Here is a 27,756-nt window from a genome sequence, read left to right as displayed (position 1 = left end):
GCAATATCCCCAGGCAGAACTAGAGATTATTGCTTCCTTGTACCCAAACAACCAGGCAGGACCAGTCTTCAGGTATAAAACCAGAACCCTTTATTGTGGAACAAGTGTCTTCTTTTATAGGAAGAACATCACAGGGGGAAGGGTCAGTAAGGACAATACAGGTGACAGTGAGTCTGGGAGATAATCCAATAAAGGTGATTAGCTCTCCCTATACAGTGTGCAGAAGTTGGACTGTGTGCAAAAAGGAGAAGCATGTGTAGAATTGGTGTATTGTACAAAAGGTGGACCGTGTGCAAAATGTGAACCATGTGCAAAAGGTGTATTGTGTACAGAAAGTGGACCGTGTGCAGAAAGTGTATGAAAACAGTAAATAAAAGTATTTTAACTCTGAGCTTTATGTCACTGGACAACATCAACTGAGGGGTACAATTAGTGATGTCCTAAAGTCCATCCAAGTAGGTAGGGTGACTCTAGGACCCGGCACAGTGCACCCCCTAATAAAACGACAGACCCGGAGCGATTCCAACGGATCCACTTGGGGCTGTCCGGGCTTCAACCACCAGATGCAGTTGTCCTGGTCCTCCTCTTGGTTGGGGTGTGCGGCAACAATGTAATCCAATACCAGCAAACCCTGTATGAAGCTTACTGGGGCTCCCCTCAAAAAATGTTTCTGCTTTTCCTCCCCTCCCCAGCCAGGGGAGGGGGAAGGCCTGGCCCGTAGTCTGTGGGAAGTAGGCTAGCTTCCAAGCTCCTCCCAAGCAACATTTGCCAAAGGAAAACTCCATCTGTCACCAGTTGAAGGGGCAGGGGGCCGACTGCTTCCTCTCGGTTGCAATATCTGCCACTGAGGAGCCGCACCAACTGTGCCAGCCCCTGTACTGTTCCACATCCGCTGGGGATCCAGGTGAACCGTCTGGGATCCTGACTGGACCGATGCAGGGACCACAGTCCCATCTGTAACTGCAGGCCTGTGGCAGTCTTCAGTGCTAGGCAGATTGTAGCAAAACTCTGCCCTGATGCCGGCACTTCAGCCGGAGAAGTGATCACTAGGTGGAGAGGAAGGTCGACTACCTTCTCACCTGTTTGCAATGTCTGGAGCTGGGGAGGTAAACCGACCACTCCATCTCTTAATATGGAATTCTGCAGCGGCGAAGCTGCACCAACTGTGCTTTCACCAGTACCGTTAAACAGCCGCTGGGGATCCAGGCCGACTGCCTGCGATCCCGGCTGTACCAGTGTAGGGATCACGGTTCCGTCTGTAGCTGCAGTATTCGTTGTTGAGCAGAGTATAGTAGGACTCTGCCCTGAAGCTGGCGCTTCAGCCGGGGCTGTGCTCAGTAGGTGGAGAGGGAGGTCAACTGCCTCCTCATCCAGTTGCAACCTCTTGCGCTGGGGAGATGAGCCGACCGCTCCATCTAACGGTGTTAAATTCTCCATTTGGGGAGCTGCACCATCTGTGTTTGCTCCTGTGCTGTTAAACAGTCTCTGTGGATCCAAGCCAACTGCCTGCGATCCAGGGTGGACTGGTACAGGGGTCACTGACCCCTCTGCAGCTGTAGAGCTGGCACTGGTGTCTGATGCTGGACAGAGTGTAGCAGAACTCAGCCCTAATACCGGTGCTTCCACCCTGGTGTCCTGACCGGATACTGCAAGAGCGTCGCGGTCCGGTGTGCAATCCAGGGGAAGGGGAAGACAGAGACCAGCAGTCTCATCTGTGCTGGTTTCCTTTGCTGTGCATGGCTCGTGACCATAGAAATCCCCCTCAAACAAGGACAGGTAGTCTTCCTCGAGGTACCATTCCTGATACTTCAGCCATGATAGATCCGGTTCCAGGTCTAGCACCTCCGACTGCGGCAGCATCTCTCTCCGCCTGTCCTGGATGTCCTAGAGTCTGTATGCCTCGGTATGGCCAAAGTCGTCCTGCTCCTCGAATGCCAGTAGACCAGGCCAGCCGAAGTCTGTCCCTTCCGGAGAACAGGGTGTGTTTGGCACCAACTGCCTGCAGCTTGCCCACCAGTACAAGGCACAGTAATGAGCCTCGAGCCTCCATTTCTTTCTGCACCAATCTGTGCAACTTAACCAATTCGCTGCCCGTGGGTTGCTCTCTGAGGTAGCAAAGCCGCAAGTGGACCTGTTCCCTGAAGCACTGTTCTGGAATGGGCAGGACTTGTGCTCGGCTTCTCACCGACTCCTCAAGAACAACTTCCCAAATCTGCAAGCGAATTAAGGCTCTCTCTTGCATGGACATCTCATTCGCTATACGGAGTTGTGTCAGCTGTGTAAGGACCCTGTTCACACTCTCTCGTGGAGGATCTTTGAAGAGACCCAGGAACCATTGCACCTCTCTTCGGAAATCATCCATCTTTACAGGCTCTTCCTCGCCAGGGTAAGTTGCTGAGTATGGGGTCAAGCCAGGGGCTGTATCTCCCCCAGCTGGGCTGGTCTCAGTGTCGATCCTAGAGAAGTCAGATGCCACCATTGCCACCAATTGTGACGGACTGACTCCGCCCAAAAGTGACTTCTCCTTCTGAATGACAAGCCCCAGCATATCACAGGCAATATCCCCAGGCAGAACTAGAGATTATTGCTTCCTTGTACCCAAACAACCAGGCAACACCAGTCTTCAGGTATAAAACCAGAATCCTTTATTGTGGAACAAGTGTCTTCTTTTATAGGAAGGACATCACAGGGGGAAGGGTCAGTAAGGACAATACAGGTGACAGTGAGTCTGGGAGATAATCCAATAAAGGTGATTAGCTCTCCCTATACAGTGCCTTGAGTGCAAAAGGTGGAGGTGTGCAGAAGTTGGACTGTGTGCAAAAAGGAGAAGCATGTGTAGAATTGGTGTATTGTACAAAAGGTGAACCGTGTGCAAAAGTGGACCGTGCGCAAAATGTGAACCATGTGCAAAAGGTGTATTGTGTACAGAAAGTGGACCGTGTGCAGAAAGTGTATGAAAACAGTAAATTAAAGTATTTTAATCTGAGCTTTATGTCACTGGACAACATCAACTGAGGGGTACAAATAGGGATGTCCTAAAGTCCATCCAAGTAGGTAGGGTGACTCTAGGATCTGTCACAATTTCAACACTTATTAGATACTGTATGATCCACAGGAAGTCCTTTTCCTTTTGAATTTCCTTTCTGTCTGACCACAGTGCTCTCTGCTGACATCTCTGTCCCTGTCAAGAACTGTCCAGAGCAGGCTAGCTTAGCTCTGGGGATTTGCTCCTACTCTGGACAGTTTCTAAAATAGACAGAGTTGTCAGCAGAGAGCACTGCGGTCAGACAGAAAGGAAATCAAAAAGAAAAGAACTTCCTGTGGAGCATACATCAGCTGATAAGTACTGAAGGGATTAAGATTTTTTATTAAAAGTAATTTACAAATATGTATAATTTTCTGGCACCAGTTGATTCACAAAAATGTTTACCATTGGATTATCCCTTTAGATAAAGTTATATTTAGTTATTTGTGGCAGCCTAGGCATATAAGATAAAAAAAAAAAGGTTGCTGGAGTACCCCTTTAAAGAAAAGTCATGTAACCATGTAACCCAATTTTTCCATTGTCCTTTTGTAAGTTCTGGTGGTCATTCAATTAAAGGTGTATTCTATGTTTTTTTTTATTTTTTATTTTTTTTATTTACTGTGCTGCATGGGCTGTAAAGTTTGTGTAGTTTATAGTATAGTGTCTGTACCTGTGCTTGATGGCTCATCCCACAGTTTTTATGTTATCTCTGCCCCGATGTTCATTTTAAGCAGCATACAAAATGTGTGTTGTCTCAGGCCTTTCCCTGGTTGCAGTGCAGCCCAAGACATTACATCATTAGTCAGGTGTTGAAAAGGAGCCTTTCTTTGCTTCAATGGGTGGAGTGACCGCTGGGTGGGAAGGTGATCATTCTATACAGAGCTGCAGGGAATTGTAGTTTCAAGCACAGCATGCATGGAAAGGAGCTTAGCTGTGCTGCAATGGGTGGGGTGACTGATGTGTGGAAGGGAATTAAGTCATCTCCCACCTAGGGACAAGGGATCCTGGGGATTGTAGTCTGAGGGAGGGCACAGGAACAGGAAATAGCCAGTTCACAAAAACAGACAGCAGCGTAATGGGGGATCACAGAACACTGCCATTTACTATGAACACAAACATGAATCCTTGGTAAGCATGTTCATTACTGTCTGACAGGTAATTGGTAAAGTCACCTTATGTTGGATAACCCCTTTAATGAACTGTGCATTTTAAGGTGAAACATTTACCTATATGCTTTTTGATTGTTATAGTCAACTCTTTAATGATCTTTGATTTTGAGGCATATTTGCTATGTTAGAACATTGCAATAGATCATTTTTCTTTACAGAAAGAAAGTTAGTTTCTCACATAGTGTCAAATATAGTATTTTATACAAAAATCTGTAGCTTGTGTTCCATTAACAGGCTACCAGTGGCTGAAAAGTTAAAATTCGGGGGAACCATATTCAGTAATAACACTTGTCACAAATACTTAACACGGAAGCTGCAAACTGTTACCTACTAGGGTGGAGCATGAAAACCAACTTCTGTGCTAGAATTAGAAAAATAGTTGGGGAACACTCACTGTTAAAAAATTTGTCCACTTTTGTACGGTCCATTTCCATCATTATTTAGTTCTAAATTTTGCGCTGACAATTGCAGCACCATAGCTTCTTGTAGGTTTACAATGGTTTTCTGTCCATGAGTAACATATATTTTGGTATATATATATATATATATATATATATATATATATATAATATATTACCAATGGTAGAAGCAGCATGACCAATCAAGTAGGCAAAGGTACAGGGTGCAAGTGGATACTAACTCAGTCCCAGTTGCAGACTGAATGTTGAAATCCAAAAGAGAGGTCCAACAGCACTCCAGAAGTAAGTGAATAAACGTGTTTATTGACCCATGGTCAGCAGTGAATGTGATGTTTCAACAGCATCACACCATCATTCTCAAGCATCATATATATTTATTATTATTATTTTTAATTTATTTTTTTCAAAAAATATAAAAAAATATAGAAATTTGTTTTATTTTTAATATTTTTTTAATATATTTTATTCAATTCCCATTATATTTTGTTTGCCTGTTATAAGTGCTGATTTAATGTGTAATTTTAGCATTTCCCCAGTGGGTGGCAGTAGAGAATTGTACATTAGTTGATTCTAATAAACAAATAGTTGCAGAACTCATTACAAGTCTTCAGTATTAACCAGTGCGGCGCTGCCACACCACAGTCTACAAATGTCATTCCTCCACAATCCTTATGTCAAGCATTAATCCCTGGAGTGTGCTGAATCTCAGTGCCTGTAATACCCCATCACAGAGGCTTTGCTTTGAAATGGAACATTTTGGGTGATATCTTGTACGAAAATGTTCTTCCTAATCCTGATTTATGCAGGGAATTGCAATTAGGGGCTCAAGTTCTTGAGGAGACGGCAGAACATACAAAACTGTTACTGATATAGTCAGGACTGTCTGCGGAGGAATGTTAATCATCTTCCCCGGTGAGTAGTCAGAGCAGATAATAGCCAAGACACTGTTGACAAGGGCACGAAATACAGAAAATGACTTCTTCTGTGACATTGTAATATTAGAGCGATGCCCTTCATAGATCGTCATAGCGATTGCCCCTGCTGCTAGTTCTTATCTGCATTACAATAATTAAAGCATACCTGTCATATCACAGAAAATATAATGCACATATATGTTATTCACTAGGTCATGAAGATTATTTACAAGTCTTTTTATGTGTCTAGCTTCTGTATTTTACTCACAAATCCCTCTGTTCTGTCGTTCACTCATTCTGACATTCACTGCTCCAGAGGCAAGCACTGAGCCTGGCTTCACTCACCATGCATTCACTTCCTCCTTGAGTCTGCTTTGCTGTGCTGTGTCTCTTCATCCAATCACTGCAGGCTACTCTATAACCCCATCCTCTCTGATTTCATTCTGCAGCCTGATAGTCAGGACAGGAGTGAGCACAGAGAAGTGCTAGTCCCGCCCTCACTTCCTGGACATTGTCCCAGCCTGTGCTTCAGGTGGGCCAAAGATGATGCTACAGCCAAACAGCCTTATGCTCTGCATGGTATGGGGATCCCTAGTGGTCTTTATTGATAAGTAATGATTTCTATAAAAAGGAGATACTTTTTTTTAATGAAGAATATTAGAAAGGTTTATGTTGTACAACATATAAATGTTTTTGTTTCTGACAGTGCCCTGGTTAAGTATTCAACTGAGGGGGAGATGTCTCCTGTGCTTTTACTCCTAAATGATGGCGGCTTTTTATGCGTTGCTGCTGGACATGTAAATGATGTGACAATGGTTTTTGAGTATTGCACTTGTTCACCTATAATCTATTTCTATTGTCTTTGGACCTGTAGGTGGGGCCGTGACTGATTTTGATGGCGATGGTATGCTGGACCTCATCTTATCTCATGGAGAATCCATGGCACAACCCTTATCTGTGTTCAAGGGGAAGCAGGTGAGTCAAAGGTGGCCCAACACCTTCAATATCTGTCGACTATTCCTTCTGTCCTTCTCATACACATGCACACTAAGTTCTTCCGAGCATGCATGCTTTCTAAATAGAAAGAGGTGAGTAAACCACTGCCAGTAGCTTCTCTCCCTTCAAAGCAAAAGAATTGGGCATTGAAGTTCAACGTGCAAGACATCTTCTGTCGAGGGAAACTTGGTTGTCCCCACAAACACATAAGCTGGTCGGTCTTGTTGAAATCTGTGGGTTCAGCGATTCGAAATGTGTGGCTTTCTCTTCAATAGTGATAACGAGCTGAATGGTGGAGGTTTCAATACTGGAACCTCTACTGGTCATGAGAGTAGAGGTCATCTGTTCCCAGAATGAATTGAGTGGCAGCCATTCATTCATTCGCTGCCTATGGGACTTCCCAAAATTGGTGGGTTCAAAGCTCTGGGATGTCTGGAAGTCCCAAAGAGAATGAATGAAGTGATGGATGAGCACGTATACTGCTGCTCCATTCGCTGTGGTCAATGGTCTGTTCTTGTTTTCAGTGGGTTCCCAGCAGTCAGACCTCCCAATGATCAGCTTGTTATTCTAGATCCTGTGTACAGGGTATTACTTTTAGGCCAGTTCACACTACAGAATTTACGACAAGAATTCTGCTCAGGAATTTCAGTTGGAAATTCCCTTGCTTGAAAGCAACATGCAGGTGAATGGGTTTTCCGTTTCACACCTATTCACACTACGGAATTTTCTGGGAGGAATTTCCATTAGAAAATATTGATGAAAAATTCCACCAGAACATTGTACCTTCTTAATGTTTTGGTGAAATCCGCCGTCTATCAGGACGGCAATGTTCGTGTGGCCCTAGCCCATCCGACTAACTTAGTCGGTGCTGGCCACAATCAGAATCCCCAGCCAGAAATTTTCCGCTCGCAGATTCTGTAGTGTGAACCTGGCCTTAATGTTGAGATAATCCCTAGGTATCCCAAGTTGTGCCTCCAAAACCAACCAGGAACCCTCCTGAAATAGCCAAAAATCCTTCATATGCCCATCTTTGGGACTTTGGTGGTCCAATGCATGTGATTATCCAACCAAAATTGGGGCTATTGGCAAGTATACTTGTGAAATCCAGCGATAGCCTCAATAGAGACTTGGCCAATTCCTTCATTCAAGTTTAAATAGGTTTTGAGAAGATCCAAACAAGCTTTTACTTCACCCATTATCCATGGAGAAGAGCAGGGGCCAAGTCCTGGTAAAAAAAAGTGCTGGACTTGACCCAAGATTTCTACTCAAGGGCTGGTCCTGTTAATGGTAACAGTCTTTCTGCTGTGAAAATAAAAATTGCAGGAACTCCATTCTCATGCGTTCCTTCAGGACTTGAGCCCTGGAGAAGAAGATGGAACCATTCTGATATTATTCCACCTTTCTGATTGGACCTGAAGCAGCCACAGAGTAGGGTTCCTATAGGATTTGCTTGGCTCTTATCATCTTCCTAATATTTGTGTCTGCGATGCTTTATGCCAGGTACAAATAGTGTCTCGTTGTAACCATGCCAGCTATGAGCAATGGGGACGTTTAACCTCTGAGCAGGTTTCATCAATACAGGAAGATCAGAATCACCTCATATTTCAGATTGTGTCGTATATTTTCACTTATCTGGGGAGGAATACATCAGCTTCTATGATTTCTTCAGTTTTTCAGGACTGCACAGCCAACGGGATAGATAACTGAATTAGAACAAATTGTTATTGCAGACTGTTGTTTATGGTCTAGACAGACTAATGCAATGAATGGAGCTCGAGATGCCACCCAGAGACTCCTCGCTGCTTTGCAAGAATTTTGAAGAGACATTAGGCCTGTATATATATATATATATATATATATATATATATATTTACCATCAGAGGCCAAAAAGTAAAGACCACTAGGCAACCTTTTGACATGGCCACAAAACCCCGACTAGATGGGCTACTTTGGGGAACATCTTCTCACACCAGGGGGGTGATGAGTGAGTAGCTGTACTGAGTTGCCCCATGAGTGAGGACCATATGGGTGACTACTATCCTTCCAGGGTTACTGCTTCTTCTGGCCCACATGCTGGTCTGACTAGACCTTAGAGCTTAATCGGTACTTAATATTTCAATCCTGTACAACATTATATCATGCCTTTCTACATCAGTCATTATTGTGTGGGAACGGCAGATTTATCCATGTATCTGGACAGGTAACACTTCATTATCACTAGATAGCCGAGCTCCCCGCTCCTCCCCGGAGCACTCGCAGCATTCTCTCATTCGCAGCGCCCCGGTCAGACCTGCTGACCGGGTGCGCTGCGATATTACTCCCAGCCGGGATGCGATTCGCGATGCGCATCTCGGCTCCCGTTCCTGACCCGTTCCCCGTCTGTGTTGTCCCGGCGCGCGCGGCCCCGCTCCTTAGGGCACGCGCGCCGGGTCTCTGCGATTTAAAGGGCCACTGCGCCACTGATTGGCGCAGCAGGCCTAATCAGTATCCTCACCTGTGCACTCCCTACTTATACCTCACTTCCCCTGCACTCCCTCGCCGGATCTTGTTGCCATTGTGCCAGTGAAAGCGTTTCCTTGTGTGTTCCTAGCCTGTGTTCCAGACCTCCTGCCGTTGCCCCTGACTACGATCCTTGCTGCCTGCCCTGACCTTCTGCTACGTCCGAGCTTGCTTTTGTCTACTCCCTTGTACCGCGCTTATCTCAGTAGTCAGAGAGGTTGAGCCATTGCTGGTGGATACGACCTGGTGGCTACCGCCGCTGCAAGATCATCCCGCTTTGCGGCGGGCTCTGGTGAATACCAGTAGCAACTTAGAACCGGTCCACCGACACGGTCCACGCCAATCCCTCTCTGGAACAGAGGATCCACTTCCAGACAGCCGAATCGTGACATACACAGACAGTAATAAATGAAAGATTGTAGACAAAAAGCACATCCAAAGACCTGCACACCAGGTAACTCTTGAGACTGGATTAACTTACAGTCTAATGTAAGTTTGAAAGTTATGACTTCCTTATCTCTAGTAAATGGAATATTAATGACAGTATTACAGGTTTATTTTATTTCCTGAGTTAAAAGGGTACTCCAGGCGAAAAAAAGCTCCAAAGCCAATACACTACCTGGATGTGTTCCCTGTAAATGATCCTGCCTGATATTCATTTCTTTTGTGACCCCTGTTGTCTTCATTGACTGCTTGATATTCTTTGGCATCTTTCTCTCCCCCTGCAACATGATACTACAAGTCCCAGGAGTCATTGCACCTCTGCTTTAGCTGCCATCCAGCTTCCTCTCTGAGAGCAGCCCCCACCCTCCTGTTCTGTGAGGAAAGAGATTCATTGTCTGAAATCAATGTCACACATTCCAGCCCTTAGCACCACAGGATAGCAACCATTTGGTCTGAGTCTCTCGGGAGGGTGGGGGCTGCTTTCAGCGAGGGACTTGGAAAGAGACACAGTGGATGGCTGGATGATATAATTTCGTCACTCCCTGCATGTAGGTGAAAGGATAGTTAGACAATTAAAAAGGTTGATGAGAAGGAAAGTATGGGCTATGGATTTAATTCCCTGGAATACCTCTTTAAGATAGGCAGCATGCACACAGACATTAACACAGAAGATAGTAGAGCTCAAAATGAAGAGAGCAAGCAAGGATACTGGTAGGCCAGTGTTTCCCAACCATGCTGCCTCCAGCTGAAGCAAAATTACAACTCCCAGCATGTAGTTTTGCAACAGCTGGAGGCACCCTCAGAATATTAACATAAGGAGGACACCAGAGTGAATACAAATACATTTGTAAAAGTAAATGGTCACGGTTGTTTTTAACAATTTCCTCTATTCGATAGCTTATACGATTTGTAACATTTTTGTAAATTAGTTTATTAACCAATGGGTCCTTATACAAGAAAGAGAGCTTTAAAGGGGTACTCCACTGGAAAAAAAATTTTTTTAATCAACTGGTGCCAGAAAGTTAAACAGGTTTGTAAATTACCAAGCAGAAAAGAGAGACAATTGGGTGCTGCCTGTGTGTGGAGCTAACAGGTGCGATGTGGCTATATTGTACAGCTGGGGTGGGTGTCATTTGTAATCCAATGTTTTGGTGGTGCTACACAGAGGACAATATGTGCATATAAACAATAAACTGAAGAAGCGGAGAAATGGAGCACATACCTGTATGACTTGCTGTGTAGATTTATTCAGAGTTCACGTGCCGAACATAGACATCCCTTCACCCCATGATCCGAGCAGAGCTGGAGCGGCAGGAGCTTGCACCTGGACGACAACGCTGTTTCACATCGCAAGGCATTTCCTCAGGTCCCCGGTTACAGCTTCCTGTTGCACGGTCTAGTACTTAAATAGTGCACACCCACTTTGTGCTACAAGTTAAAACATTTCTATAATATGTATCAGAACACATAAATACATAACATAACACAAGAACAACCTGCATGAACTCCTCTATGCACCTCTTGCATATGTGTAACAAAGCTGTGGGTTACTACTCCTGTTCTAACGGACCTTAAATGTTCCTTCATGCGCAAATGTAACTTTCTTTTTGTTCCTCCTATATAATAAAATCCACAGGGACATATCATGCAGTACATTACAAACGTGCTCTGGCAGGTAATAAACTGTCTCACGTTGACCCTGCAAGCACCAAGGGAGAAAATACCTACTGCTAAGTTTTTTGAATGAAGATAGCGCTTAAACTCCTTCCTGACAACCCCAAATATCCTTACTGGTATGTCCTCCCAAAAGTGGACAAGTCACTGAGCCAGCCCCCTGGCGGCCCCATTGTGGCGGGGGTTGGCTCAGTGACTGAGGCACTATCCAGCTATCTGGAGTGGCTCTTATCCCCCTGGTTAAAATAAATTCCAACTTATTCAAGGGACACGAGAGATCTGATTGATGTCCTTGAGACAGGCAGGATCAATATCACTGGCAGGATCAATATCACTTCGCTTCTATAGACGTGGAGAGCCTGTATACCCACATCCCTCATGATGCGGTTATACAGGCGATACAAGAGGTACTTATTAGCACTGAAAACCTCCTGATTTTATTGACGTTGTTGGTGAAGCCCTTTTTCTTATTTTATCTAACAACGGCTTCACATATGATGGAGATTGGAACAAACAAAAATACAGCACGGCGATATGCACGCCCATCTCGTGCACATATGCTAATTTATTTATTTCCATTTTTTGTGGAATTATATATATTTTTTTGTCCACGAATCGTTACATTAGGCACATCAAATTGTTTATGAGATTCGTTGATGACATATTTGTCGTCTGGGATGGGACACAACAAGAGTTTTGTGAATCTGTTTCTGAGCTTAATTCCACCAACAGGGTCAATATGACTTTTACCCATCATTATTGAGACAAATCCCTGGAAATCCTGGATGTTAAAATACATTAGACACAAAAAATTACAGCACCAAAAAATTGTTTGGCGTGTTATTACCCACATATTATAAATATACTGCGCTGAGGGGTCTAAGTACAAGTATATCATTATAGCTCCATGAAAACTTATGCTAACCAAGAAGAAAAAACCAAGAGCAATTACTACTGAATGATATTAATACATTTTATTGATATAAAGTCAATTAAAAAGTCACCACGTGTGACTAAATACAATAGAAGACAATCAACCAAAAAATATTAAAGCAATACATGTAAACAGTTATAACCACAATACGTGGGTGAGGCAGGTGTAGACTATGGGTTATAAACACTGCCCACATAACAGATGAGGTGGAAAGAGTAAATGGAGGCTCTATGAATGCAGGAGGGCACAAGATTGTCTACCCCTAACTAGATAGTGGTAACCCACTCTATCCTATAGTAAACGCTGCCCAATACATAATTGTCATATAGTAGTAGTCAGCTCACTTACCCATAGTAACGCCTGTCTGCACCGTCCCAACGTACATTTTGTCACCCGACTTTCTCAAGGGACGCTGAATGGACCAGTAGAGAAAGTGAGAAAGTAGGGTGACGAAGCGTACGTTGGGACGGTGCAGACAGGTGATTATAACCCATAGTCTACACCTGCCTCACCCACGTATTGTGTTTATAACTGTTTACATCTCATGTATTGCTTTAAAGGGGTTCTCCGGTGATTAAACATCTTATCCCCTATCTAAAGGATAGGGGATAAGATGCCTGATCGCGGGACTCCCGCCGCTGGGGACCCCCGGGATCATGCATGCGGCACCCCGTTTGTAATCAGTCCCTGGAGCGTGTTCGCTCCGAGTCTGATTACGGGCGACTAAAGGGTAAGTCTTGATAGTAAGTCTTGTGCTGTTCACTGCTTGTTGTAAGGGAAATCTGTCTCTAGTAACAGCTAGATCAGGACAAATTGCAGAAATCCAGGGTGGGGCTTACCATGTGTTATGTGCAGTAAAGGGGGAGAGAACCTTAGAAAGCCTGGGCTGTGTACCTACAATCTGTAAGCCTGCGGTTTATGGTCCACACTGTTCCTAAAAGGTAAATTAAGGCTTCCTTCTAATCTCTGACTATTTATAAAGCTTATAACAGTTGTTCCATGTGTAAAAAGCAGCGTGCCTTCTATTGAATGTCCATTGTACTCCATTGTTAAAACCCAGTGCATCAATAACTATTTTTTCCTCCATATGTCTACCAGTACTGTACTGTGTAATTCGTCAGCCTAGAACAGTGCCAGCCTGTTAAATCCAGTGCACTTTCTCCATCACTATTTCATGGCATAGATCAAAGAAGTGTGTGCTGTAATTGGACAGAGAAGTAAAGGAAAGGAAGTCCTGTGTGTGTACTTCTGGCAAACAGCTCAATTCTGGTCCTGCTCCTGAAATGTAGAGAATAGAAAACAGTTGTGCACTACGGAGGGGGCACTCAGGGGCTCAATAACAGCAGTAACCTTGTCACCACTCTAAGGCTGGGTTCACACTGCAGAATCTCCAGACAGGTCCCGCATGGCAGTGCTAGGACCGCTTGCACTGCATTGCCATCCCCATTGATGCTTAGAAATGCATTGCCTTCAAAGGGGACAGTAATGCAAATCTGTGCAGTCCTAGTGCCGCCTGCCACAAAATTCTGTCTGGAGATTCCGCAGTGTGAATTTAGCCAAAAGGGTTAATCTATCAAAACAATGCAGGTTTGTAAAAAATCTTTTAAAACAACAGGTACACTTTAATAATAAATATATCAAAAATTTTGAATGGATGGAAACAGTTTAAAATAAGAATGATATGCTCATAATGTTTAGGTGTTTTAGTGCATTCAGGTTGGACTAAGTGGATTCTTTGTGTCTTTCAGGGCTTAAAAAACAATTGGCTCAGAGTGATACCACGAACCAAGTATGGTGCTTTTGCTAGAGGCGCTAAAGTGGTACTATACACCAAGAAAAGTGGGGCACATCTGAGAATTATTGATGGTGGATCTGGATATCTTTGTGAAATGGAACCAGTTGCCCACTTTGGCCTTGGTAAGTAATAAAATGTTTTCTTCTTCTTAATACACTGAAGATATTTTTTGTGGACTAATAGACTAAGAATAAGCATCAAAATTGACAGTGCCCTGGGACCTTTACCATCTAGGAGCTTCCATCACCTTTCTTTGGGAGATTTACAACAACTGATAAAAGTTGCTATTCTAGAACCTTTAAATTGTTTTTGTGTCATTTTATAGGCTTTAGTAAAGCTGCTCATTGACTTCTGATGAACATCTATTCAGCTAACAGCTGCTTCTCCCCACTCTACCATATACATGCACTCTTAGTATGGCCGAACATGCATGTGTTTTTTAATGTGGAGAAGGGAATTGCAATTTATAGTTATAGGGGTTATCCAACTAATAAACTTATACCCAATTCACGGGATAGGGTACAAGTGTCTGATCGTGTGGGACCCGCGGGGGGGGGGGGGGGGGATCTGACCACTGGGACCTCACGTTATCTCTATAACAGCAGGGCCCATACTCTCCCTACTGCATATAGGATTGGGGTCAGCACACGCTCCATGCATTGTCTATGGGAGTGCCAGACATTCCCAAGGATTGTACTTGAGTATGCAAACCCCCACTGCTCCATGCAATTAGGAAAGTCAAAGGCCCATTCTGGAGATTGCAGGGGGTTTGGGAGTCTGCCAATCACCAGCTGAGGCAGGACTCATTCTCAAGACCAGTTTATCTCGAAAGGTTGGGGGCTGGAGCACTAAGAGTTAAAAGGTGGGTCCTGTTCTGGAGATTGTGGGGGATCCCAGCGATAGGACCCCGCTGCGATCAGACACTTAACCCCTTTATTAGCCTATTCTTTATAATAGGCCATCAATGTTTGATTGTTTGGGGTTCTGGATCATCACAACAAAAAGGCCCCTTCATTGTTTAGCCATGTACAACGGCATATGAATGAGTAGGGCAGTGTCTTGTATTGCAACTTAGCCCTGTTTTGTCCTGTTCATAATGGCTCCTTTGTTCTTTGGCATGGTGGGGGTCAGATCCCCATCATTAATACAGGAACAAAAAAACACTCGGCTGGGCCTAACTTTCATGTGTAGGGAGGGATCAAGGTGGGGATACTAATATTTGGCCACCAGCTATTGCATGTGTTCGGCTAGCTTAAAGTGTACCTCTAATTCTTGTCCAGTCGCCAGGAAATAGGCATAAATTTTGCTTTAATTTTGATCCCGTAACCGGCTGAAAAATTATCGCCAACTGGAGACAGAATCGCCGGAAGTACAATAGACTTGCATGGGACTTACAACAAATGCGTCTCTAGATCGCAATAATTCTGCAGCAGATCAAATGAGGGACCAAAATTAAAGCTCATATCCTTCCACTGGAACAACGATTAGAGTTACTCTGTAAGTCACACACAACAAGATTTTTTTTCCTGAGCCTATATGTAATTGCTGCCTCGTATCTGAGAATAAGGAAGAAGTTAATATCTCTCCGCCACACAAGCCAAGACTTAATAATGTGATGAAAATATCATCTCGTCCAGATCAACACATCGCCGGCAGGAGGTGACGGGAGCCGCTGTACAGTCATTTGTGAGTTAAAAACTTCAGCTATGCGAGAAGAATTGTTATTTTAGGAATGAAAACAAAAGCAACACTGCCAGCCAGTGAGGCCGTGCTGCTCTCCATATTTCATCCCATATTTTTTCTGTTTGTATCAGTAGCGGGCTGAAATGTGGTATTGGGTAATTGGGAACCAGAGGGGCTGGAGATTTCTCAGGTTCGATTTTAAAGCTCAGGCTAGGGCTTTACCTGCTACAGTGCAAAAATGGGGAATGTCTACAGTGAGGGCCTGGGTGAGGGTAAAAGAATCGGGCCCCAGCTTAGGGGGCAGTGCTAATAGGGGCACTTGGGATCAACAATGTTAAAGGGGTTATCCAGGATTTAAAAAACTAAGAAAAACTAAACAGCACCACACCTGTCCTTAGGTTGTGTGTGGTATTGCAGCTTAGTTACATTGAAATGAATGGGGCCAAGTTGTAACACATCCTGAGGACAAGATGGTGCTGTTTTTGGAAGAAAGCAGAAATGTTTTCTATTTCTGGATAACCCCTTTAACAAAGCACCAAATTGATTTGGTGCTCCACCCAGAATAACACTATCTTCTAAACACACCACCACACCTGTCCAAAGGTTAAGTGTCATATAGGAGCTCAGCCCCATTTACTTCAACAGCTGAGCTGCAATATGGAACATAACCATAGATAGGAGTGGTGCTGTTTCTGAACAGTGCAGTGGATTACTGGGGTGTCGTGCCAGATATCTAGGTGGGGTCCCAGCAGCTGGACCCCCTGCGACCAGTCATCTTATCACCTAACCTTTGGAGAGGGGATAAGAAGTCTATGGGAAGAGTATCCTTTAAGCTTTGTGAATCCTTTTTGCATCTATTTCTAGTTTTGGCTACTAAAAACTTGATTATACTAATGTGGTAGCTTGGGGGTGTAGGGTAGGGGGAGTGTAGCTGTGCTGGTACTAAAGGGTGATTGTTAACCCTTGCTATTCGTGACGCCAGGGTGAGGGCTCCTCAATAAAGCTTTTCATACCGCCGTCCTTCCCAGGAACAATAGGGAGGTAGATGATACTGAGTTTAAGTAGGGAGTAATAATGGATTGTCCACAACTGGAAAGCTTCTGCAAACAGCGTTAACTTTACTGAAGATTTTCTGTACACTTCATTAACATAACAGTCTCTCATCAATATAGCTTCCTTTTGGAGATTGACAATGGTTGGGACTTTAGCTTTAAGAGTCTCTAGTATATTGCACTGTTCCACTGGATTTAGGGGAATTAGTTGTGGTCCAGTAGTCAGGCTAGCATTGGCAGGAATTAGAGTAAGACTCACGATTTTGGTTCTGCTGAGGCCGTAGGTCTTGAGGCCTAGCGTGTCTTTGAAAGTTGCGTAGCACACCGTCCTGTTATCCCAGCATCCACGAGAGCAGCGACCCAAGAGAGCGATAATTGGACACAGCTCCCTTATATGGGCAGGGGCTGGACTAACGCTAATTGGTCCAAATGGATGTCAATCACCTTTACAGAGATTTGTGGGTAACACGTGAACCAATGACCTCCTAAGGTCCTGCAACATACCATAGAGGTTACTAGCATGGTCACATGACCGAAGGTCCTGCGACGCTGAACAAGGTAAGTACTATACATTCCTATACAATTATAGATATAATTACTAATATATACATTTGTGAACATTTAAGTTAGAATTAAGGAGAGGCGACTAGGGGCTGTCCCACCTGAGGAACCCTACCTGAACATAGTTACTCTGACTTCGGGGACTTCTACACTAGGTACTGGATGCAATACGGTACCGGGACACCACACTAATGAATGAAAATATATTGTGTGAACTAGGCCTAATGGAAGGGGAAGCTATTCTTTTAAGATAAATTAGATTAAAATCAGTACATTGTCGGAAACTAATATTAAATATTTAGTTGCATATAAACAACTTTTAATCTGGTTCTTTGCTATTTGACTTTTTTCAATTATGTCCTTTATTTTAAATTTAATTGTAAGTTAGCATAAGTCTCCATTCACATCCACCATTATTGTTTCTAGGCAGCGCTGAATCTGTCTAAATGATGGACATTAAAGGGATACTCCGCCCCTATCCCCCGCGATCTCGGCTGCGGCTGCGAACTTCATATCGTGCCAGATGACTGGCCATGTGGGTGGAGGCTCGTGATGTCATGGTCACGCCCCACTCATGATGTCATGGCCCTGCCCCCTCCCATAGACTTGCACTTAGGGGGCATGGCCGTGACATCACGAGCGGAGCGCGGCCGTGACGTCACGAGCCTCCAGCGCTGAACCTGACGCTCTAAACGAATGTCCGGTGCAGCACGGAGATCGCGGGGGTCCCCAGTGGAAGGACCCCCGCAATCTGACATCTTATCCTTTGGATAGGGGATAAGATGTCATGGGGCGGAGTACCACTTTAATGTCACCCAACAGATCCCATTATAAGTCAGCGGGGGCTGGTAAAGTGTTTGCAGTTTTGTTTCGTTTTTTAAATAGCTCTACATGCTGTGCTCTTCTTCTTGCGAAATATGAAGGAGCTGTGAATGGAAGTTACAAACCAGAAGCTCTGAGAGTAATGTGAACACAGACTTAGAAAAATATAACCGCTTTCTTCCAAAAACTGTGCCACACCTGTTTGCAGGCTGTATGTGGTTTTGCCACTCAGTCCCAATCACATCAGCTGCAATACCAGGTATTACTCTTTTAAATCAACTGGTGCCAGAAAGTTAAACAGATTTGCAAATAACCTCTATAAAAAAAAATCTTAATCCTTCCAGTACTTATCAGCTGTTGTATGCTCAACAGGAAATTCTTTTATTTTTGTAATTCTTTTCAGTCTGTTCACAGTGCTCTCTGCTGACACCTCTGTCCATTTCAGGAACTGTCCAGAGCAGGAAAGGTTTTCTATGGGGATTTGCTCCTGCTCTGGACAGTTCCTGACATGGACAGAGGTGTCAGCAGAGAGCACTGTGGTCAAACAGAAAGAAAATTCAAAAAGAAAATAACTTCCTCTGTATTATACAGCAGCTGATAAGTACCGGAAGGATTAAGATTTTTTTTTATAGAAGTAATTTACAAATCTGTTTAACTTTCTGGCACCAGTTGATTAAAATAAATGTTTTCCACTGGAGTACCCCTTTAAAGGTGTACTCCGCCCCTAGACATCTTATCCCCTATCCTAAGGATAGGGGATAAGATGTCAGATCGCCGGGGTCCCGCTGCTGGGGACCCCGGGATCCCTGCTGCGGCACCCTGCTATCATTACTGCACAGAGCGAGTTTGCTCTGCGCGTAATGACGGGCAATACAGGGGCCGGAGCATCGTTACGTCACGGCTCTGCCCTTCGTGACGTCACTGCCTGCCCCCTCAATACAAGTCTATGGGAGGGGGTGTGGCGGTCGTCAGGCCCCGTGCCATAGACTTGCATTAAGGGGACGGGCCGTGATGTCATGAGGGGCGGAGCCATTACGTCACGCTGCTCCATTCCCTGTATCGCCTGTCAATACGCACAGAGCGAACTTGCTCTGTGCAGTAATGATAGCGGGGTGCCGCAGCGGCGATCCCGGGGGTCCCCAGCAGCGGGACCCCGGCGATCTGACATCTAATCCCCTATCCTTAGGATAGGGCATAAGATATCTAGGGGCGGAGTACCCTTTTAAGAAAAATTTCTTATTTAAATACATCAATAGTTTCTACAAATATTTTCACACCCATGATCATGGTACAACATGTATAAGTCCCAATGGGACATTCATGCTTTGTGTTGTAACATGTGAAGAGGAGTCTCAGACATCTGGAATATAATACATGACCGCTGTAGTGATATAACTTGGCCGACATTTTGATATGCAGATTCCTCCCTCATCCCAAGGCTACACAACATTTACTCTGCTACGATTTATAAGCTTTACCCTGTTATCCGTTGTTCTACCTTCTATCCTCTCTTCTGTCAGTGCTCGGCCCACCTCCTCCGACATGGCCGCCCTCTGGCTCAGCTCTTGGCTTTGTCTTTGGAGCGGCCCACCCCCTCCTCGCCTCCCACCTTGTGTCACACATTACATAGTGGGTAGGTTAGCAGATGGGATTGAACTGGAACGGAGATCAGGAATGAGATCATAAGCTTGTGGAAGCTACAGCAGAACATTTCTAGGGAATTCAATAAGAATGTCTTCCCACCTGCAGCTTTGCAAATGTTAGTATTTTGTATATTTTCTATCATGTCTTATTTTGCTCTATCCGATCAGCAACTGATTTATGGAAGACGTGAAGGAATCGGGGCCGACCACATGGGTATTTTTAGTTCTTTCTTTTCATCCTTTTTATTTAACTGTCCAGGCTTATTGGTTTAGTTTTTTGACTAATAGGTCTTGTGGTGAATGAGGATCCTTTTTAAGAAAAAAGACTGTATAAAAAAAATAAAACAAATCCTGATGCTCCGGACATGATACTGCTCTTGTGCATAGCCACGGTCTCAGAAGATTTCAGCTTTTCAGACTCAGCTGGGCACAGAGAGCGGGAGAACAGCGTCTCCTCATGGCGCACAGACTTTACTCGCTGCAGAATACATTTAAGGTGCATGTCCCTATGGGGTTAAAAAAATTAAAAAAATGCATGATGTTCCCTCTTTGCTAACCAGCCAGGTAGAAAAAAGAATAAAAATTGTTTCCTTTTCCTATTAATAAATATATAGAAATATAAAAAACAAAAAACAAAAAAACACTATATATCTGGTATTGCCTTATGTGTAAATGTACAATTTTTGAAAATATGTTTTTTATATCACCCAGGTGAATGAAGTAAACTTAGAAAAAGTTCCAAACACCAAAATTGATGTTTTATGATCACATCACATTGACCATTGCTCTTAGAGGAATTCCCCAAATTTTTAATGATCTCCTATCCACATGATAGAGGATACAGTAGCTAGGTGATCGGTGAGGTCTGCCTGCTGGGACACCCACCGATCACCAGAATGGAGGAGTAATGTCACTGATAATGCTTCATGCATTCTCTTAGAGGAGTGTCTGAGGGCGGGGTTAGGGTGTGTCTAAGGGTGTGGTTAGGGCGTATCTGAGGGCGTGGTTAGGGCGTGTCTAAGGGCATGGTTAGGGTGTGTGGCTAGGCTATGGGCTCTAGCCCTGGGTCTTTTGGACTCCTAGCAACGCCCCTGGCAATGGAGGATGAATTGAACAACTGATTTAAATCTTTAGTCCTAGATTTAAGGGGAAGAAAACCTGATTTTTATTTATTTATTCTTTCCTAAATTATGATGAGAAAAAAAAACAAACATGAGTATTCATGGACTTAACCATACACATTATATTGGGTGGAGCCTGACAATTTTTCTAGGATTTGCTGAGTGACTAACTTGTATGTTGGCCTCCTACAGTAATTCTCCCTCAATTTCAAATGTTAGTGGGTGTGGGAGATTAGCTCCTTAACCCCTTAAGGACCCAGCCAATTTTCACTGTAGGACCCGGACATTTTTTGCACATCTGACCACTTTCACTTTAAACATTAATAACTCTGAGATGCTTTTACCTTTCATTCTGATTCTGAGATAGATTTTTTCATGACATATTCTACTTTATGATAATGGTAAAATTTTGTCGATACTTGCATAATTTCTTGGTGAAAAATTCCAAAATTTGATGAAAAAAATGAAAATTTTACATTTTTTTTTAACTTTGAAGCTCTCTGCTTATAAGGAAAATGAATATTCCAAATAAATTATATATTGATTCACATATACAGTATGTTTACTTTATATTTGCATCATAAAGTTGACATATTTTTACTTTTGGAAGACATCAGAGGGCTTCAAAGTACAGTAGCAATTTTCCAATTTTCCACAAAATGTTCTAAATCGAAATTTTTCAGGGACCAGTTCTGTTTTGAAGTGGATTTGAAGGGCCTTCATATTACAAATACCCCATAAATGACCCCATTATAAAAACTGCACCCCTTTAAGTATTCAAAATGACATTCAAAAGGTTTGTTAACCCTTTAGGTGTTTCACAGGAATAGCAGCAAATTGAAGGAGAAAATTCAAAATCTTCATTTTTTACACTGGCATGTTCTTGTAGACCCATTTTTTGAACTTTTACAAGGGGTAAAAGGAGAGAAATCTTCCTAAAATGTGTAACCCAATTTCTCTCGAGTAAGAAAATACCTCATGTGTGTATGTCAAGTGTTCGGCAGGCGCAGTACAGGACTCAGTAGGGAGGAGTGACAGTGGGATTTTGGATAGTAAGTTTTTCTGAAATGGTTTTTGGGGGGCATGTCACATTTAGGAAGCCCCTATGGTGCCAAAACAGCAAAAAAAAAAAAAAAAAACACATGGCATACTATTTTGGAAACTACACCCCTCAAGACACGTAACAAGATGTCCAGTGAGCCTTAACACCCCACAGGTGTTTGACAACTTTTCGTTGTTGGAAGTTGGATGTGTAAATGATTTTTTTTTTCACTAAAATGCTAGTTTTCCTTCAAAAAATTTTTTTTTACAAGGGGTAATAGGAAAAAATGCCCCCTAAAATTTGTAACCCCATCTCTTCTGAGTATGGAAATACCCCATGTGTGGACGTCAAGGGCTCTGCTGGCGCACTACAATGCTCAAAAGAGAAGGAGCGCATTGAGCTTTTGGGAAAAAAAATGTTTAGAATGGAAGTCAGGGGCCATGTGCGTTTACAAAGCCCCCTCTGTGGTGCCAGAACAGTGGACCCCCCCCCCCACATGTGACCCTATTTTGGAAACTACACCCCTCACAGAATGTGACCCCATTTTGGAAACTACACCCCTCATGTAATGTAATAAGGGGTGCAGTGAGCATTTACACCCCACTGGCGTTTGACAGATCTTTGGAACAGTGGGCTGTGCAAATGAAAAATTACATTTTTCATTTTCACGGATCACTGTTCCAAAAATCTGTCAGACACCTGTGGGGCATAAATGCTCACTGTACCCCTTATTACATTACATGAGGGGTGTAGTTTCCAAAATGGGGTCACATGTGGGTATTTTTTTTACGTTTATGTCAGAACCGCTGTAAAATCGGCCACCCCTGTGCAAATCACCAATTTCGGCCTCAAATGTACATAGTGCGCTCTCACTCCTGAGCCTTGTTGTGCTTCCGCAGAGCATTTTACGCCCACATATGGGGTATTTCCGTATTCAGGAGAAATTGCGTTACAAATTTTGGGGATCTTTTTTTCCTTTTAAAGGAGTAAAAGGAGAAAAAGCCCCCAAAAATATGTAGTGCAATTTTTCCCGAGTACGGAAATACCCCAAATGTGGCCCTAAACTGTTTCCTTGAAATACGACAGGGCTCCGAAGTGAGAGAGCGCCATGTGCATTTGATTATTAAATTAGGGATTGCATAGGGGTGGACATAGGGGTATTCTACGCCAGTGATTCACAAACAGGGTGCCTCCAGCTGTTGCTAAACTCCCTGCATGCCTGGACAGTCAGTGGCTGTCCGGAAATGCTGTGAGTTGTTGTTTTGCAACAGCTGGAGGCTCCATTTTGGAAACACTGCCGTACAATACGTTTTTTTTATTTTATTTGGGGGGGGACAGTATAAGGGGGTGTATATGTTGTGTTTTACCCTTTATTATGTGTTAGTGTAGTGTAGTGTTTTTAGGGTACATTCGCACTGGCGTGTTACGGTGAGTTTCCTGCTAGGAGTTTGCGCTGCGGCAAAAAATTTGCCGCAGCCCAAACTTGAAGCAGGAAAATTACTGTAAGCCTGCCTGTGTGAATGTAACCTGTACATTCACATAGGGGGGGCAAACCTCCAGCTGTTTCAAAACTACAACTCCCAGCATGTACTGACAGACCGTGCATGCTGGGAGTTGTACTTTTGCAACAGCTGGAGGCACACTGGTTGGAAAACCTTCAGTTAGGTTCTGTTACCTAACTCAGTATTTTCCAACCAGTGTGCCTCCAGCTGTTGCAAAACTACAACTCCCAGCATGTACTGATCGCCGAAGGGCATGCTGGGAGATGTAGTTATGCAATAGCTGGAGGTACATAACTACAACTCCCAGCATGCCTAGACAGCTGTTTGCTGTCTGTGCGTGCTGGGATTTGCAGTTTTGCAACATCTGGAGGGCTACAGTTTTAGAGAACACTGCAAACGGTGTCCTCCAGCTGTTGCAAAACTACAAATCCCAGCATGCCCAGACAGCAAACAGCTGTTTGGGCATGCTAGGAGTTGTAGTTTTGCAAGATCTGGAGGGCTACAGTTAGAGATCACTGTATAGTGGTCTCTAACTGTAGCCCTCCAGCTGTTGCAAAACTACATATTCCAGCATGCCCAAACAGCTGTCTGGGCATGCTGGGAGTTGTAGTTTTGCAACATCTGGAGGGCTACAGTTAGAGACCACCGTATAGTGGTCTCAATCTGTACCCTCCAGATGTTGCTAGGCAACTCACCGGCTTCCGTACGATCCAGCTGCACGACATCGCCGCCCGCCGATCTCTACGCCCGCTGCCTCCGACGCCCGCCCGGATGGGTAAGTGGATCTTCGGCGCCGGTCCCCGTCCTTTCCCCGTCCTGCCCCGCCTATTGTGGGTGGGCAGGACGGGGAAAACTAAAGTTAAACCCCCCGCCCCTGATCTGCTATTGGTTGTCACGTCTAGACCACCAATAGCAGGGATAGGATGAGTGGCCCCCTTGCCACCTCACTCCTATCCCTTCTGGGGGATCGTCGGTGTCTCAGACAACCGCAATCCTCCTTATATTCCGGGTCACGATAGACCCATAATGACCCGGAATTGCGCAAATCGCAAGTGTGAATTCACTTGCGATTTGCCGCGATCGCCGACATGGGGGGGGTCTGATGACCCCCCTGGGCATTTGCACAGGATGCCTGCTGAATGATTTCAGCAGGCATCCCGATCCGACTCCCGCCCGACGCGTGGCGGGGGCCGGAATTCTCCATGACGTACGTGTACATCATGGGTCCTTAAGTACCAGGGTGTCATGACGTACGCGTACGTCAAGGGTCCTGAACAGGTTAAAGGGGTACTACTGTGGAAAACTTTTTTTTTTTTTAATCAACTGGTGCCAGAAAGTTAAACAGATTTGTAAATCACTTCTATTAAAAAATCTTAATCCTTCCAGTACTTTTTAGGGGCTGTATACTAAAGAGAAATCCAAAAAAGAAATGCATTTCCTGCGATGTCCTGACCACAGTGCTCTCTGCTGACCTCTGCTGTCCATTTTAGGAACTGGAGAAAATCCCCATAGCAAACATATGCTTCTCTGGAAAGTTCCTAAAATGGACAGCAGAGGTCAGCAGAGAGCACTGTGGTCAGGAAATCACAGGAAATGCATTTCATTTTTGGATTTCTCTTTAGTATAGAGCCCCTAAAAAGTACTGGAAGGATTAAGATGTTTTAATAGAAGTGATTTACAAATCTGTTTAAATTTCTGGCACCAGTTGAATAAAAAAAAAAAAAGTTTTCCACGGTAGTACCCCTTTAAAACCAGTCAGATAGTGTCAAGATAGCAGCCAGAGACATGGCTTTGGAAGTGAGGTTTAAACAGGGCTTTACTGTCTTTATTTTTCAGTAACAAAACAAATACATTCTTGACACTCAGACATAAGCCCAAAAATAAATCCTACTTATCCAGAGTTATCTATGCAAATCTCTTCTCGGTCTATACAGGGGGCTAACTACTAGTGTTGAGCGCGAATATTTGACATGCAAATTTTTACCGTGAATATCAGCACTTCGCGATTTCGCAAATATATAGAATATAGCGCTATATTTTCGTAATGACGGATATTTTTTTTTCTTCACAGTACACATCACAAAAATGATGTGTACTGTGTAAACAAAACAAAAAGTGATTACCCCTCCCTGCTTCCAGCTTGTGGTCCAAAGAAGGCTCCAATATTATTTACTGAGTCGGTGTGGAACACGAATATTTCGTATATGCGAATATGCAAATATTCACAAATATCGGCACTTGCAGAGGACACTGATCCCTCCCTTCTTTTAGGTGAAAGATATAATCGCGCATGCGCACTATGTGAATTTCATTACGAACTTTCCCATTGAAAAAAACATAGCGAATATGGGAATTTCCCCAACATAGGACGAATATTCGTCCATATATTCACGAAATATCGCAAATTCGAATTTGGCCCCTGCCGCTCATCACTACTTACTACCAGCAACCCAACATGAGAGTCACATGACTGTCCCCTTTTTGAGGTTGCAAACCATTTAGACTGACTTTCACCTAGTTTGTTTTAAAGCTCAAGATGTCTTCAGCACCTGTGATGATCTGGGCTACTCTGAAAACCTGGAGTTGCCCAAAAAGGAGATGAAAGGCATCACTACCAAACCTTCCTTTCATCCCATAACATTTAACTTTATCTAATGTAACTTGTTCTTATGAGGTATCAGAATTTAAACCTTTATAATGATAAGCTTGGTGGGTATATCTGTATACAGTAGGACGTTTTGTATAGGAAATGACAAGGAATTTCTTTATACTATAGCTGTAGAAGAACCATATTTGTTTTGCCTGGTATTTCTACCTGTAGTCCTGTATGGTAGTGATTAGAGATGAGCGGACTTACAGTAAATTTGATTCGTCACGAACTTCTCGGCTCGGCAGTTGATGACTTATTCTGCATAAATTAGTTCAGCTTTCAGGTGCTCCCGTGGGCGGGAAAAGGTGGATACAGTCCTAGGAGACTCTTTCCTAGGACTGTATCCACCTTTTCCAGCCCACCGGAGCACCGGAAAGCTGAACTAATTTATGCAGGATAATTCATCAACTGCCGAGCCGAGAAGATCGTGACGAATCGAATTTACTGTAAGTTTGCTCATCTCTAGTAGTGATGAGCAACAGGGGCCATACTCGAATTTGCGATATTTCGCAAATATATTGACGATTATACGTCCTATGTTCGCAAAATTCGCATATACGCTGTTCATTTAAAAAAAAAATGTCATGGAAAATTTGCATAAAAATTTGCATGTGAAAAAAATGAATATTCATAATCACGAATATGTAGCACTATAGTCTAAATATTCGCGATAAAAATTTGCATTATGAATATTCGTGCTCAACGATACTATATAGCAAAAAAATTTATAAATAAATAAAAACAAAACAAAAAAAACACCTCTAAACATTGGTCCCCCAGGAGTCATGTGTCCTGTGGGTTCATAAAGGTTCGTAGCCATCCTGTCTCTGGCTCGATTTTTATCTTTTTACTGCATGATACTTACAGAGTTATGATGAATGTATGCATTTCTTACATTCCACAATAAATACAATGAGGGACATTCATTTATTACTCAAATCTTCCTGTCCATCTGACCTCTTGGAATGTTCCTATTATGTTACTGGTCAATAGATCTAAAATTATATATAAATAATAATATAAGAGCACGACTGTCTGGGACGTTGGTAAATTCTGACTATAAAATCTAATGCAATAAAATAAAGTTAAAATGTGTATTATACCCTATGTCAGTGTTTCCCAACCAGGGTGCCCCCAGCTGTTGCAAAATGACAACTACCAGCATGCCCGGACAGCCAAAGGCTGTCCGGGCATGCTGGGAGTTGGCGTTTTGCAACAGCTGAAGGCACCCTGTTTGGTAGACACTGTCCTATGCATTGAGATATATATGTATGTATATATATATATATATATATATATATATATATATATATATATATGTATATGTATATGTATATATGTATATATGTGTATGTATATATATATACATATATATATATATATATATATATATATATATATATGTGCATATATATGTATGTATGTGTGTGTATATATATATATATATATATATATATATATCAAGTGCAAAGTGAACATAAATATACAATATTAAAGAGTTATCTATCAGAGACATCATGTCTACTTGATATGAGATGAAGCAACTATTAACAAAATGGATACAGTTCTTGAAAGAGAGAATATACAGTTCACCTTGTTTATTCCTTGTAGACAGACCCTAGACCAGCACCCCCCCCCCCCCTTGTATACAGATACTAGACCATACAATTTACCCATTGGGCCAGACAGTAAGCAGCAATGCAGAGCACAGCACATCTCAGCTTACTGTATAAGAACAGGGACACCTGTCATAATGACAGGAGTCCCTGTTCTTCTACATCATTTCCCTGGTGCCTGGAAAACAATGTACT

The 27,756-nt window shown here is 43.3% G+C and overlaps 1 protein-coding gene across 4 annotated transcripts in view; it reads left to right on the top strand.

Moving 5' to 3' along the window:
• The window catches only part of CRTAC1 (cartilage acidic protein 1), a 661,264-nt gene that overhangs the window by 608,746 nt on the left and 24,762 nt on the right, over nucleotides 1–27,756 (top strand). For all 4 annotated transcript variants that reach the window (XM_056531343.1, XM_056531341.1, XM_056531342.1 and 1 more), the window contains exons 10-11: nucleotides 6,402–6,502; nucleotides 13,823–13,991. In XM_056531343.1, the coding sequence (XP_056387318.1) occupies nucleotides 6,402–6,502; nucleotides 13,823–13,991 (270 nt within the window). The remainder of the gene's footprint in view (nucleotides 1–6,401; nucleotides 6,503–13,822; nucleotides 13,992–27,756) is intronic.

Source organism: Hyla sarda, chromosome 7 (genome assembly GCF_029499605.1).
Source record: "Hyla sarda isolate aHylSar1 chromosome 7, aHylSar1.hap1, whole genome shotgun sequence".
NCBI lineage: Eukaryota > Metazoa > Chordata > Amphibia > Anura > Hylidae > Hyla > Hyla sarda.
This window is presented reverse-complemented; position numbering and strand designations above follow the sequence as displayed.